Below are 15,429 nucleotides of genomic sequence, written 5' to 3'. Positions count from 1 at the left end.
CTGAAGATAAGAAAGGTTAATTAATTTGATGAGAGTCCACAAGGCTAGTAACTTAATTCTTTTTCTCCTCTATCAGAGAAATGTGCAAAATGAACATGAAGCAGCAACAAGAAAAAAGCTGCATTTCAATACAATGTCTTAATACTAGAGTTCTTTTAACCTGAGAGTTTTTCTAAGACATGTCTTCTTTTCTCACAGAGTCTTCTCTTTAAATAGTGCGAGAAATCTTTTTGTTAATCAACCAAAGCTTCTCTAATGGAAACCTTGTCTCTCATTTCTCTTAAGACACAAATGAAGAAGTTTATCTTCTGCTTCCTAAATGAAGTCAAACTCCCAAGTGCTACCTGCTACACAGAAATTGATGCTCAGAATTCTTGTCCATAAAGGAAGAGAACTTGCAAGTAGCACAAATCTAATTCGACAGTTAAAAATAATAATAATAATAAAATGTCCAAGACCAAAATTAACTTTCTTCCTTCCCATAAACAAAAATAAATAAAAATGGGAATAATGTATAACCTCAAAGCTCCCTAGGGGGCAGAGCAGGGGTGAAATCATCCCAGGGAGAAAGGGTAGCTCACAGGCGGAAGAATAATTCATTCTTACCACAAGCCAGAGCTGGAGCCGACTTAAAGCAGGCGATCTGAAAGGGGTAGTTCCACGCTCCTATTCCGACACACACCCCTAGTGGTTCCCTTCTGGTGTAACCAAAGGATCCACCCGGGAGCTGGATATGTTCGCCTAAGGGGACAAACAGGGTAGAGAACAGTGCAGGGCCGCCTGTCCCAAGAGTTCACCAGCACCTGGACTCACTCTGGACTCCAGTCAGACCACCCACCTCTCATCCCCCAGCCACTGGGCTCACCTTGCCTCTGGTCTTTTGTTCATTATAGTTATTCTTACACTGCATCTGCATGTTCTCTCCACACAAAGAATCCTTATTATCTTTCAACCTAACGTTCATTCAACTCAATTTAATCCTCTAAAAATTTACCAAGCATCCACTACATAACTCAGATGAAATGGGACAGAAATGAGGAAAGACTTGGCAGCTAAACAGTCCAAGGACCCTGAACCTCAGACTTCTCACACCCTACTGACCTCCTGGGCCTGGCTAATCCAGCCAACATGTCAACTGATGGACACTTTCTAGATAGTAAAAGAAAATGTTTTGCTGAGTAAATAAAACTAACAAATATGAGGCACTCACTGAGTCTTGCAAGAACTGGTTTTTCCACAACCTTGTCTACACCTCAGCTACAAAGTTAGGTGCTTTATATATTGGGTTGAGCAAAAAGTTTGTTCAGGTTTTTCCATACAATGTTATGGAAAAACTACAATCCAATACATCATCTCATCTAATCCTTCTAATAACCAAGAAGATAGGGACGATCTCCCGTTTAAATAAAGTAATTCTCCCGTTTAAATAAAGTAATTCTCAGTGACACCCAAGTAGAGAGTGTTAAGTCCAAGATTTTAACTCAGGTCTGTCTTAATTCCAAAATCTGCACCCTACTCCACCAGGCTCTGCTCCCCTGCTTCCTTTAAGCTGCTCACAGAAGGCCAGGTGTGGGCTTACCGGCCATGGATCCCGCCAAGCCTGCAAAGTACTCCAGGCACTGCCAGGAAGTGTCAATGTCCCAGCGGGCCTCAAAGATGGACTTGCCATTGTTGATAGTCTCCACAGTGGCGATTTCATCCTTCCGTTCCTTTGGGCAAAACAGAGGACTAGACTGAAGACAAATTACCATACACCTCCACATATTCAACAATCAAAACAGAATACATTGCCTAAGTTTTAAAAATAGAAACAGCTTGAACTTCCAACAAAAAGGAATGGCTGTGACACCTGGAAGAGATGGAAGTTATTGCTAAATAGTATCCTGTTCTCCCCATCAAGTAACTGTCACGCATACAAGACCAACACCTCATTCCAAGATTACTTAGAAAAGGAATGTTCTGAGAAATATTATATATGTCAGTTCAGTCGCTCAGTCGTGTCTGACTCTTTGCGACCCCATGAATCGCAGCACGCCAGGCCTCCCTGTCCATCACCAACTCCTGGAGTTTACTCAAACCCATGTCCATCAAGTCGGTGATATTTGTGCATGAGGTTTTCCTGGCGGCTCAGACAGTAAAGAATCTGCCTGCAATGCAGGACACCTGAGTTCGATCCCTGGGTCTGGAAGATCCCCTGGTGAAGGGAATGGAAACCCACTCCAATATTCTTGCCTGGAGAATTTCACGGACAGAGGAGCCTGGAGGACTGCAGTCCATGGGGTCACAAAGAGTTGGACAAGACTGAGCGACTAACACACTGCATGTATACAGTAAGAACAAAGAGTCCTTAGGAAAACTGTACAAAACAGTCAAATACACATCAACACAAATGGCTTTAATTCACCCAAAGAAATGCAGCATGCCAAAATCACAAGATAATTATTTTCTAATGCTCATTACTCATCAATTGTCTTTTCAAATTCTGTTTCCAGATGTAGTTTACACAACTTAGAGGTACTACAGATGGCCCAAAAATGAACAAAAAGATTTTGGAAATTAGACCTGAAAAATTAAATAATGTCCCCAAAGGAGATGAAAAAATTGAATATGGGGGTTTCCTTGGTAGCTTACTGGTAAAGAATCCACCAGCAAACATATTAGGTTGCTACCAAAGTAACTGCAATTTTGGACCGTACATTTTCAATCATAACTAGGCTCAAATACATCTTTATTAATCAAAATAGTAACCATGACAATCAACATATTTTTGCCAAAAAGAAAAAGTTTGTTTATTCTTGTAGCATAAAAATCCATGCTTCAGGTTTCAACAAACTCCTGGAAAGCATTTTCTGCTTCCTGCTGGTTGTGAAAGCATTTTCCCTGCAAAAAGTTGTCAAGACGCTTGAAGAAGTGGTCGTCAGTTGGCAAGAGGTCAGGTGAATATGGCAGATGAAGCAAAACTTTGTAGCCCAATTCTCTCAACTTTTGAAGCTTGTACAACTTTTGGTTGAACAATGTGCAGTCAGGCATTGTCGTGGAGAAGAACTGGGCCCTTTCTGTTGACCAATACCAGCTGCAGGTATTGCAGTTTTCAGTGTATCTCATCAATTTGCTGGGTGTACTTCTCAGATGTAATGGTTTTGCTGGGATTTAGAAAGCTATACTGGATCAGACTGGCAGCAGACCACCTAACAATGACCATGACCTTTTTATGGTGCAAATTTGGCTTTGGGAAGTGCTCTGGAGCTTCTTCTTGGTCCAACCACTGAGCTGGTTGTCATACAAAATCCACTTTTCATTGCACATCACATTCTGATCAAGAAATGGTTTGTTGTTGCACAGAATATGGGAGGACAACATTTCAAAACAACGATTTTTTAAATTTTTGGTCAGCTCATGAGGCACCCACTCATCAAGCATTTTCACCTTTCCAATTTGCTTCAAACGCCAAACGATCATAGAATGATCAGCTTCGAGTTCTTGCACAATTTCTCATGTAGTTGTAAGAGGATCAGCTTCGATAATGGCTCTTAATTGGTCATTGTCAACTTCCGATGGCCAGCCACTATGCTCCTCATCCTCAAGACTCTCATCTCCTTTGCAAAACCTCTTCAACCACCACAGCACTGTATATTCATTAGCAGTTCCTGGGCCAAACATGTTGTTGCAAGTTGTCTCCACTCCTTCATGACCCATTTTGAACTCTAATAAAAAAGTCACTCGAATTTGCTTTTTGTCTAACATCATTTCTATAGTCTAAAATAAATATAAAATAAACAGCAAGCAATAAGTCATTAGCCAAAAAATCACAAAGAGAGAAATGTGCATTAAAATGATGTATAATGTAACTACATTTAAGAATGTATTCCAGGATGAAATGGCAAAGTTCAACAATGCAAAACTGCAGTTACTTTTGCACCAACCTGTGTCTCCTAGACATAGGTTCGATCCGTGATCTGGGAAGATGCCACATGCCATGAAGCAACTAAGCCTATGCACCACAACTATTGACCTATGGTCTAGAGCTGAGGAGCTGAAACTACTGCATCCATGTGCCACAGCTACTGAAGCCCAGGCGCTCGAGCCCACGCTCTGCAACAAGAGAAGCCACTGAAATGAAGAGACTGCGTGCTCACTGCAACTAGAGAAAAGTCCTCATGGCAACAAAGATGTAGCACAGCCAAAAATAAATAAAATTATTTAGAAAATCTGAATATGTAAGAAATAGTTATTTGCTATTACAGATCCAATTTTAATTAAAAAAACAATGTGGTCAAAATCTGTACATAAAACATGAATTGAACAATTGACAAGGAAGATGCATCTCTTACTAAAACTGACAATCAGTATGGCTGACCAGAAGCAAAACGAAATGGCAACAGAAATTAACGCAAGTGTCTAACACAAGAGCTACCAAGCACAGATCTCAGAAAGCATGGAAGGATGAAATACAGGAAAGGGCAATTCGATAATGATAATTGGACATGGTCTATTTCTACAAAGACCAGAGATATGAACTGCTTTGATTCGTTCATTCCACATTTGTTGGATTCCAGAAAAGATGACAGAGTAGGACTTGAGCTCACCTCCTTTCATGAAAACACCAAAATCACAACTAACTGCTGAACAGCCATCAACAAGAAAGACCAGAACCTATCCAAAAAGTGATTCTGCATCCAAAGACAAAGAAGAAGTCACAACAAGATGGTGGAGGCGGTACACTGGTAATCTAGTCAAATCCCATACTCACCAGGTAGGTGACCCACAAATTGGAAAATAATTATATTGCAGAGGTTCTCCCACAGGAGTGAGAGTTCTGAGCCCCACAACAGGCACCCCAGCCTGGAAGACTGGCATCAGGAGGAGGAGCCCCAGAGCATTTGGCTTTGAAGACCAGCAGGTCTCAATGATAGGTACTCCACAGGAGTGAAAGAGATAAAAACTTCACTCTTGGAGGACGCACAGATCTCATGCACACCAGAACCCAAGGAAAAAGCAGCGAGTGACTTCATAGGAGCCTGGGTCAGACCTACCTGCTGGTCTTTGAGTGTCTCCTGAGAAGGTGGAGGGTGGCTGGCTTTGGTTTACAGTGGGGACAAGGACATCAGTGGCAGAGGTACCACAGAATACTCACTGGCATGAGCTCTCCTGGAGGCTGATATTTTGGCACCAAGACCTCGCTCCCCCAACAGCCTATAGGCCCCAGTGGGGGGATGCCTCAGGCCAAACAACCAACAGGGCGGAAACACAGCCCCATCCATCAGCAGATAGGCTGCCTCAAGTCTTCCTGAGCCTAAAGCCACCTCTAGACACATCCCTTGACATGGCCCTGCCCACCAGAGGGGTAAGACCCAGATCTACCCACCAGTAGGCAGGAACCAGTCCCTCCATCCAGGAAGCCTGCACAAGCCTCTAAACCAGCCTCATCCATGAGGCACCAGATCCCAGAAATAGGAGGAGCAACTCCCCTGCAGCCTGCAGGATGGAGACCACAAATACAGAGAGTCAGACAGAGAAGAGAGCAGAGAAGCACGTTCCAGAGGAAGTGACAGGATAAACCCCAGAACAACTAAGTGAAGCGGAGCTAGACAATCATTTCACATTTTTTACTAAGACAAAGAAGGACAGATTCAGTCTCTTCCTTCAAGAAGCTCACTTCTTAAAAAGGAAGTTAGTAAATTCTAAACAAATTCTGCAATTACTGAACAGACATGTTTCTTCAGAAAGGATGATTTGTTTATATCCAAACACAGTCTAAATTAAATTGCCTTTCAAACCAACAATTTACCTTCTCTTTCCTGATTCTATACTCACCAAAACAACTTTTTAACAATTAATTTGTTTCCCAGTTACCGATACTGGAAAGAGGGTACCTAGGAAGACAACAAGCCATCAGTTCTGATGTAACAGTTCTTAAATCAGTATGTTACACTTCAAACACATGAAAAAGTATTAAACTGGCAAAAGGGAATTGCTGTTGTCTTCCACATTAATACAAGCGTGAACAGACAGGAAGTAAACTGTGACTGTTGTTGAAAAGCCTTGGAATATTTACTAAGAAAGGAAGTTTCATTAAGATTTTTTTTTTTTTTTTGTAAAGAATGGACAGGCAATTCATTTTGAGGACTGTTTCAAGGTTTCAACTCAAAGAGAAAATTCAATCTATTGGCTGGTCTTCTGAAATTTTTCTTGTCTTATTCCAGCATCCTCTATCCTCATGGAAAAGGTTATTTCTAAAAAGCCATTGTGAGGCCTTTTGACCTACCTTATAAGGATCATAAAAAAGACCCTGATGAAAACTACCAAGCAGTCCAAGTGAATCTCTAATATTTAATACTGCATTCAGGGAAATGGGATTCCTTTACCCTCCTGGGATAAGGAGGGCAGAAGGGGAAGGGGAAAACAATGTAAGTTTCCTGCCCCTACTAGGTACAAAAGCCACCATAAAACAAAACTGTCCACCACAACAATGCACTGCTATAAGCATCTCTTGGGAAACTGTGCTTCATATCTACCCCTGTCCTTCTCTCAGCCACCCCGCTTCTCATGTGACCTGACCACGGCTCCACTGGAGGAAAGGGAAGAAGAGAAGCCCCCTCCCCCACCTTCATTTCAAATCGCCAAGCAAGCTTAAGTGTCTAGCTTTTATAAGAGAACCGCATAAGCAAAGACACACCCGTTAAACCGTAATAAGCCTGAGCCCCTGCTTGCTTCAAGAGGCAGAGCTGAGCAAAAGAGTGGCTGAAGGCAAGTGCATAATCTACACACGCCATCTTTTCTGTATGTAAATAGTGTTAAAATACATTATAGTTTTAAAATACATTTTCTCTCTCCTTTTAAAGCCAAATGACAGCTCCTTTCTAAGGAGGCTCTAACTTAGAAATGATTGGCGCCTACTATTAAGATCTTTATAATTTGATAAAAAGCATCAAAAGATTCAAAGTGAAAAGGGAAATGTGAGAGTAATAAACATACCGAAAACTGTTCATTTCACTAGGAGTCAATGGGCTTCCAGCTAAGGTTGAGTAACAGAGATCAGACTTAGGCTCCATCCTTAAGCAACTAAAAATACCAGATAAAATACACAAAACAACAATTTTTACAAAACAATTTTCAGACACTGGACATTGGACAGCTCAGGAGAGTGATCCCTGAGAGAAGGAAACAAATGAGGTGAGCCCTACATGTGTTCTTGCCTGCTGCCTGGAAAGAGTCTCTATCAGAGAGCCAGTAGGAGGGCCTTAGGCGGGGCCCAACAGATACTCTGAGTTGAGGAAACAGGTCCGGACTTCAAGGACTACGTGATGGCTACAGTATGCACTCTAGGTATAGGAGAGAAGAGAGCTGCACAGAAGAATCCCAGAGATCTCCGTTAAGTCTTCATCTGAGAACTGGGCAGTGTGAGGACACTACCCAAGGCTAGGAAAAAACTAACCAAGAAGGTGAAAAAAAAAAAACATCCCCAGAACTCACACAGGGGCATGAATAGTTCATGTTCCCACCAGCCATGTTAAGAAAAACCTCACTAGTACACAGAGCATCAAGCTAGGTATTCAGAAGGGTATTCAATTGTAAGGGAAAATTAGTTGTTCTGATCACACCAAAACACAACAAAGCACAGAAACAAGTCTTGCAAGGATCAGACTAATCCCAAGTAACTTCACTGTGTCCCAGAACAAAGCTCATTAATATGTTTTCAAGTACAAGAATATTCAGCATCCAACACATAAAATTCACAATGTCTAATCATAACAGATTACTAGACATGCAAAAGATAGGAAAGTTAGATAACATTTAACCAGGAGGAAAAAAAACGAGTCATGCAAAACAGGAAAGTTATATAACACCTAACCAGAAGGAAAAAGTCAATCAACAGAAACAGATCTAGAACTGGTAGATGTCACAATTAGTAGATGGGGATATTAAAAGTTATTATTACTATATTACATGTGTTCAAGAAAGTAGAGGAAAACATGAACATGTTAAGGAGAAACATGGAACAACAACAAAAAAGACTCAAGTTGAACTTCTAGAGATGTAAAATATACCAGATGGGATTAACAGCAGATTAGACACTATGGAAGAAAAGGTAGGTGAACTTTATGCATAACAATGGAAATTACCCAAAATGAAACACAGAGAGAAAAAACTAGGGAAAAAAATGAACAGATCATTAGTGAGCTGTAGAATAGTTTCAAGTAGCCCAAGGTATACGTAATTGGAGGCTCTGAAGAAAAGGAAATAGAAGAGTGGGGGCAGAAGAAATATCTAAAGAAATAATAGCCAAAATTTTTCCAAATTTAACTATATATGTACAAATTCAAGAGAAACTCCAAACAAAAGAAATATAAAAAAAACTGCATCAAAAGACAGTGAAATTGTTTAAAACTGGTGATAAGAAGAAAATCTTAAAAGCAGCCAGAGAGATAAAAAATATTTAATAGAGGGGAACAAAAATGACAGCAGAATTCTCTTCTGAAACAAAACAAGTCAGAAGACAGCAATGCAACATCTTTAAAGTACTGAAAGAAAAAACTGTCAATCTAGAATTATTTATCTAGAATTCTTTTTAAAAATGAAAGCAAGGACATCCCTGGTGGTCCAGTGGTAAAGAATCCACCTGTAATTCAGGGGATATGGCTTTGATCCCTGGTCCAGGAAGATTCCACATGCCTCGGGGAAATTAAGCCCCTACGCCACTTCAGAGCCACAGGCTTCGAGTACTGAGCCCTAACAACAGCAACTACTGAAGCCTGCAAGCCCTAGAGCCCGTGATTTGCAACACAAGAAACCATTGCAATGAGAAGCTTGCACACTGCAACTACAGGGTAGGCCCTGCCTGCAGCAACTAGAGAAAGCCCATACAGAGCAATGAAGACATAGCACAGCTAAAAATAAATAAATAAAAATTTTAAAACTAATATAAATAAATGAATAATGAAAGTGAAGTAAAGACTTCAGACATACAAAAGTTAAAAGAACATCTCTAGCAAATCTGCACTATAAAACATGCTAAAGGAATTTCTTCAAGCAGAAATAAAAATGGTAACATAGAAATCTGGGCCTTCCCAAAGGAATGAAGAACACTAGATATGTTAAAAATGTAAATATAAATATTTTTATCTTATAAAAGATAATTGTGTGTAGTTTAAAAATGGAAAGGGCAAGGAATCATGATTAACTAGATTAACTAGAAAAATCACTGAAAGAAAACAACCAAGGGCTAAACTGTAGGTTGTGGTCAGAGGGTGGGATCTGTTCAGTTATAGAATCAGTTCAGTTCAGTTCAGTTCAGTCGCTCAGTCGTGTCCGACTCTTTGCGACCCCATGAATTGCAGCACGCCAGGCCTCTCTGTCCATCACCAACTCCCGGAGTCTACCCAAACCCGTGTCCATCGAGTCAGTGATGCCATCCAACCATCTCATTCTCTGTCGTCCACTTCTCCTCCTGCCCCTAATCCTACCCAGCATTAGGGTCTTTTCCAATGAGTCAACTCTTTGCATGAGGTGGCCAAAGTATTGGGGTTTCAGCTTCAACATCAGTCCTTCCAATGAACACCCAGGACTGATCTCCTTTAGGATGGAGTGATTGGATCTCCTTGCAGTCCAAGGGACTCTCAAGAGTCTTCTCCAACACCACAGTTCAAAAGAATCAATTCTGCGGTGCTCAGCTTTCTTCACCGTCCAACTCTCACATCCATACATGACCACTGGAAAAACCATAGCCTTGACTAGATGGACCTTTGTTGGCAAAGTAATGTCTCTGCTTTTAAATACGCTATCTAGGTTGGCCATAACCTTCCTTCCAAGGAGTAAGCGTCTTTTAATTTCATGGCTGCAATCACCATCAGCAGTGATTTTGGAGCCCAAAAAAATAAAGTCTGACACTGTTTCCACTGTTTCCCCATCTATTTCCCATGAAGTGATGGGACCAGATGCCATGATCTTAGTTTTCTGAATGTTGAGCTTTAAGCCAACTTTTTCACTCTCCTCTTCACTTTCATCAATAGGCTCTTTAGTTTTTCTTCACTTTCTGCCATAAGGGTGGTGTCATCTGCATATCTGAGGTTATTGATATTTCTCCCCGCAGTCTTGATTCCAGCTTGTGTTTCTTCTAGCCCAGCATTTCTCATGATGTACTCTGCATATAAGTTAAATAAGCAGGGTGACAATATACAGCCTTGACGGACTCCTTTTCCTATTTGGAACCAGTCTGTTGTTCCACGTCCAATTCTAACTGTTGCTTCCTGACCTGCATACAGGTTTCTCAAGAGACAGGTCAGATGGTCTGGTATTCCCAACTCTTTCAGAATTTTCCACAGTTTATTGTGATCCACACAGTCAAACGCTTTGGCATAGTCAATAAAGCAGAAATAGATGTTTTTCTGGAACTCTCTTGCTTTTTCGATGATCCAGCGGATATTGGCAATTTGATCTCTGGTTCCTCTGCCTTTTCTAAAACCAGCTTGAACATCTGGAAGTTCACAGTTCACGTATTGCTGAAGTCTGGCTTGGAGAATTTTGAGCATTACTTTACTAGCATGTGAGATGAGTGCAATTGTGCGGTAGTTTGAGCATTCTTTGGCATTGCCTTTCTTTGGGATTATAGTTATAGAATAATTTCAGGTAAAGGTAGATCCAGGGCTTCCTTGGTGGCTCAGGGCTAAAGAATCTGCCTGCCAATGCAGGAGATGCAGGTTTGATCATCAGTCTGGGAAAATCCCCTTGAGAAGGAAATGGCAACCCACTCTAGAATTCTTGACTGGGAGATCCCATGGACAGAGAAGCCTGGAGAGCTAAAGTACATGGGATTGAAGAAAGTCAGACAGGACTTAGTGACTGAACAAAAACAACAGCAAAGGTAGATTCAGGGCATGATCATCAGACAAGAGCTTTAGAGAAAGACAGTAATATATTTTTGACTGTAAAAATATTATATAAAATATTAAAGAAAATGGAATGAAGAGTTTAAAGGAAAAGAAAATTAACATTAGTCGATTTCAGAGCAAAAAAAGTAGGTACTATCCAGGGACAGCGGAGCCTGGTGGGCTGCCGTATATGGGGTCGCACAGAGTCGGACACGACTGAAGCAACTTAGCAGCAGCAGCATTCAGGATTTCAAATATAATTTTATAATAATAAAAGAGCCAGTTCTTAAGAAGGTAAAACAACCCAAATGCTTATGCACAAGCAAAAGTGAGAGGCAAATTAAAACAATAAATTATCAGCTTTGAGTTACTACTTTTAATCTACCAAATTAAAAATAAATTTTGATAAAAGAAAATACCTTGTTGGGAGAAAATTCTCCAGGAATATTTTGACACTACTGCATGGGCAGGCTTTCTGCAAAGGCCACTGGCAAGCAAGCTGACTGAAAAGCAAAGGCCTTGGAAGGCAGAGACAGCATCTCCCTAAAGACAGAGGTCTCTGAAAAGATATGGAGACATAAAGCTCTCTATTTCCTGTTCTTGGAGAGATATGCTTACATTCCAGGGTAATAAATCTAGTGATACCTTTCCCCTTAACCTTGGAGATCTGCTCAGTAACATCTCATTAACCTTAACAAGTAACCTTTCTCCAAAGGAGAGAATGGGCAGGTGTGCCCCTTAAAAGTTGAGTCTCATAATTTTAGGGTTCCTCTCCTACAGTGCAACCCACTGTATGCAACAGGGTAACATCTGGCTCTTACTGCATCACCCCATGGGGACTGGGGCTCAGAAAACTAGTGCTAAAGTATTTTGCTGTGAGCAATAAACTCTTTCTCTCTCTAATCCAGAAAACTTTGTTTCTTGTCAGAATACCCATATAACCTTGCAAACAGGGTAACTCTCAGACCCCCAGTTTCTGACATAATACACTGATAAGGAAAAAAAATTATCACAGTCCTACACTGAGAGATATCCCTGATTTATATTTTGGTATATATCCTCTGAATTTTCTCATTTTCTGTAAGGACAATCTAGGACTTTTGCCTTAAGACTGTAAAAAGCTAAACTTTATTTCATAAGAGGGGAACAGGAATGAATCTATGAAATCTTCCAGGCAACTAAGGCGGAAAATTAACCTGAAAAAGAAAAATGAACTTAAGAGTCATCAGAGGGAAGAGTAAAAAGGGGACAAGTACATATAGTTAAAAAGAAAAGGAGACAAGCTACAAAGGATACATTATCATTACAACAAAGAAGGAAAAGAAAGCCTGCCCAGGGAGATGTCACAAGGAGCCAAGAGCCAGAAAGAAATCACTGCAGGAAAGCTTGTTGTACATATCAAGGTAAGCATATGGAAATGTTTTTGGATCTCATCAAAAAGGTATCACTTAATAATGCATCAGTCTAACTGCAAATCATCACACACACACAAAAAATCACAGAGCATGCAAGAGGACTTTTCTGGAAGAGATTAAATTAAAACATACCCTTATTATCCTGGCAGCCTCCAAAAGGATTCGGCAACGCTCCATGCCAGATTTTTGACTCCATATTTTAAAGGCAGCCTTCGCATCTTGAACAGCCAAATTTACTTCCTTTTCTCCTGAACATGTGAAAGTAGCTATCACTCTACCTATAAATACAGGGAAAGTAAGTGTTAATTTCAAATGTTTGCCACATATTTTAAATAAAGTATTGTGTATCCATTTTTCCTTTAGTGATCCTCTTCCTGTTTTTAAGTATAGTCTGATTTAGTGACTACCCCTAAACCAACAGCTTATCTTTTAAAGGATCTAATAAAAGTTGAAGACTTGTCTACAGAAAAATGTACTGATTGTGTCTCTTGCCTAGCACACCTTGAACTTTGGGGTAAGAACTCCTGCCCTCTTCTATTTGACACTTAGGTTTACTTAACTTCCTATCAATTATTTCATGCTCCTTAACAATGTTTCAGAATCTCAGAGGTCTTGCAAAATCAAAGTATTCAGTCTCCTGGGTTATGAACTCTGATTTTAAATCACTGGTCTGTGTTCTATGTAAGTCATATAATACTACTGATAGTTGATGAACATGGTTAATAAATAGAGTATCAAGAAAAGATATTCCTAAAAAAATGCCAATCTCTCATTTTCTTGTTGTTTTTGTTGTTTAGTCACTAAGTCATGTCCAACTCTTTACGACCTCATGGACTGTAGCTGCCAGGCTCCTCTGTCCATGGGATTTTCCAGGCAAGGATACTGGAGTGGGTTGCCATTTCCAACTCCAGGGGATCTTCCAGACCCAGGGATGGAACCCACATCTCCTACATTGGCAGGTGCATTCTTTACCACTGAGCCACCTCTGAAGCCCATTTCATTTTCTTACTTCAATCCTGTTCCCTACACTGGGCAAAATATGAAGTGATCAGTTTTTCTAGACCCAAATCCTAAGGGTTGTGACTGACACTACTAAAAAGAAATCTCTAGGATGTCAGTTAAGGGTTTTCCCTCTCACAGAACATTTGGGACTCTGCTTTTTCCAGAGATTTCACAAACCTGTAATTTTTATTATAAATTTGAGTAGCCAATCGATAGAGGCAGTGGCTACAAATCTCACAGCACACACTGCAGGCAGTTAAAACAAAGAGCAATCTTCCTTCCTTTTGTATCAATATGGGAGTGGGCAATCAAGAGGCCTAAAGGAGAACCTGATGGTGGCTGTGGCCCCTTCCTGCTCTGACAAGTCGCTGCTCTGTGGTTTACTGCAATTGATCACAACTAAATTCTCCAGTCTCTTGAAATTCAGTTTTATCCCTCTGGGGATATACTATTTGGTTTGCACAAACATTTATATTTCTCTCCTCGCAAACATTAAACCTAGCAAAACAAAACAAAACAAAACAACCTCTTCCTCATTTGCTTTGTGATCTTTGGAGTTCCCAGGACCTGGCACAGTGCTTGGCACACATTAAACACTGGATAAAAGCAGAATTTTTTATTTCCTTTTCCCAGCTCTGGTTCGTGTCCGGAAATACTTTAACACTAGGGGATGGCAACAAAGTAATCATTCACGCTCATTACAACCATCTGTGCACGCTCCTCCATTTGGCACAAGTATTTCTTTTCACCCTGTCCTTCTAGAACTCTTCTAAGTGCACCGTTGAAGACATTACTGAGATCCTACCTTTAAAATTTAGTAATTAACACAAAGACACCACCTTACCCACCGGAGCTCTGTGGACCCTGTTCAGGCGGTTGTGAAATTAACCTTGACCCCACGGCGCACTCACGAGCTGCTGCCCGTTTCTACGACTCCTTCCTGCCCCGGTCCAGATGCTCTCGTGTTTGCGCAGCATCCTTAGCTGCCTACAGATAACTTTATACTCTACACCATCGCTTACCCGTGCTCAATAAACGTCTGTTCAGTGCACTACACGAAGGTTCAGGAAGTTAGAACAGATTTCACCCCTGGGGCGGGGGAGCGTCCATCCGCGCCACAGCCTCGCCCCTACCCTGGCCCCCGCCGCGTCCCTCGACCCGGCCCTAGCGCCTGGTCTCCGACCCGTTACCGGTTGCTGGCTCGAAAGCCTTCTCAGTGCCGGAGGCGTCCACTGGCTCCACGCGGGCCCCGCCGCGGTAATTGAGCGGCTGCGACACGACGAAGGTGCCAGTGCTCATTGCGGCGATCGGAGCAGAAGCAGGCCTGAGGATGCGGGAAAGCGTAGACTGCAGCCAGGCCAGCTCTGAGAAACCTGGGGGGCAGGAGCGGCGGAGAAGGCCGAGCCTGATGAGCGAGGGCCATGAGAGGGTCGGGGAGGGCAGGGCGGGCCGGAAGGGGCGGGGCCGAAGAGGGCGGGGCAGTGGGGAAGCGCGAGGTCGATGGAGGGGCAAGGCCGAATAGGGGCGGGCCAGCGGGGGAGGCGCGGGGTTGATGGAGGGTCGGGGCCGAGTGAGGGATGGGGCCAAGGAGGGGCGGGGCAGCGGGGAGGCGGGGCCGAGGGAGGGGCATCAGGGAGGCGGGGCAAAATGCGGGCTGAGGGGCGTGGCGCGCCCGGACTAGAGTTGCCGCGGTTGCTGCTAAGTCCTTTCAGTCGTGTCCGACTCTGTGCGACTCCACGGACGGCAGCCCACCAGGCTCCCCCGTCCCTGGGATTCTCCAGGCAAGAACACTGGAGTGGGTTGCCATTTCCTTCTCCAATGCAGGAAGGTGAAAAGTGAAAGTGAAGCCGTTCAGTCGTGTCCGACTCTTCGCGACCCCATGGACTGCAGCCTATCAGGCTCCTCCGTCCATGGGATTTTCCAGGCGAGAGAACTGGAGTGGAGTGCCATTGCTTTCTCCAGGACTAGAGTTGAGGGGCCTCCAGACAACGGCCGGCCTTCCAGGGCGGAGTTTGCGAGACTTTTCCGGGCGGTCAGCTGGCTAGTCAGTGGTCCAGGCCCGCCCCTCGCTTAGCCTAGAGGCTGGGTGGCACACCAGAGTCTTACACACAAACGCACGCACGCACGCACACACACGCGCTTTC

General features: G+C 42.5%; 1 protein-coding gene across 1 annotated transcript in view; it reads right to left on the bottom strand.

Annotated features, from left to right (window-relative positions):
• The window catches only part of ALDH9A1 (aldehyde dehydrogenase 9 family member A1), a 29,517-nt gene extending 14,800 nt beyond the window's left edge, over positions 1-14,717 (bottom strand). The window contains 5 exon segments of the mRNA XM_081491333.1: positions 607-741; positions 1,580-1,709; positions 12,416-12,561; positions 14,476-14,633; positions 14,635-14,717. Coding sequence (XP_081347459.1) covers positions 607-741; positions 1,580-1,709; positions 12,416-12,561; positions 14,476-14,633; positions 14,635-14,708 — 643 coding nt within the window. The 5' untranslated portion in view covers positions 14,709-14,717.
• Positions 14,718-15,429: the final 712 nt, after the last annotated feature.

The sequence above is a fragment of the Giraffa tippelskirchi genome, chromosome 5, assembly GCF_054371585.1.
Source record: "Giraffa tippelskirchi isolate mGirTip1 chromosome 5, T2T-mGirTip1v1.2.pri, whole genome shotgun sequence".
Lineage (NCBI taxonomy): Eukaryota > Metazoa > Chordata > Mammalia > Artiodactyla > Giraffidae > Giraffa > Giraffa tippelskirchi.
Note: the sequence above shows the minus strand (reverse complement) of the source record. Positions and strands in the feature narration are given on the sequence as shown.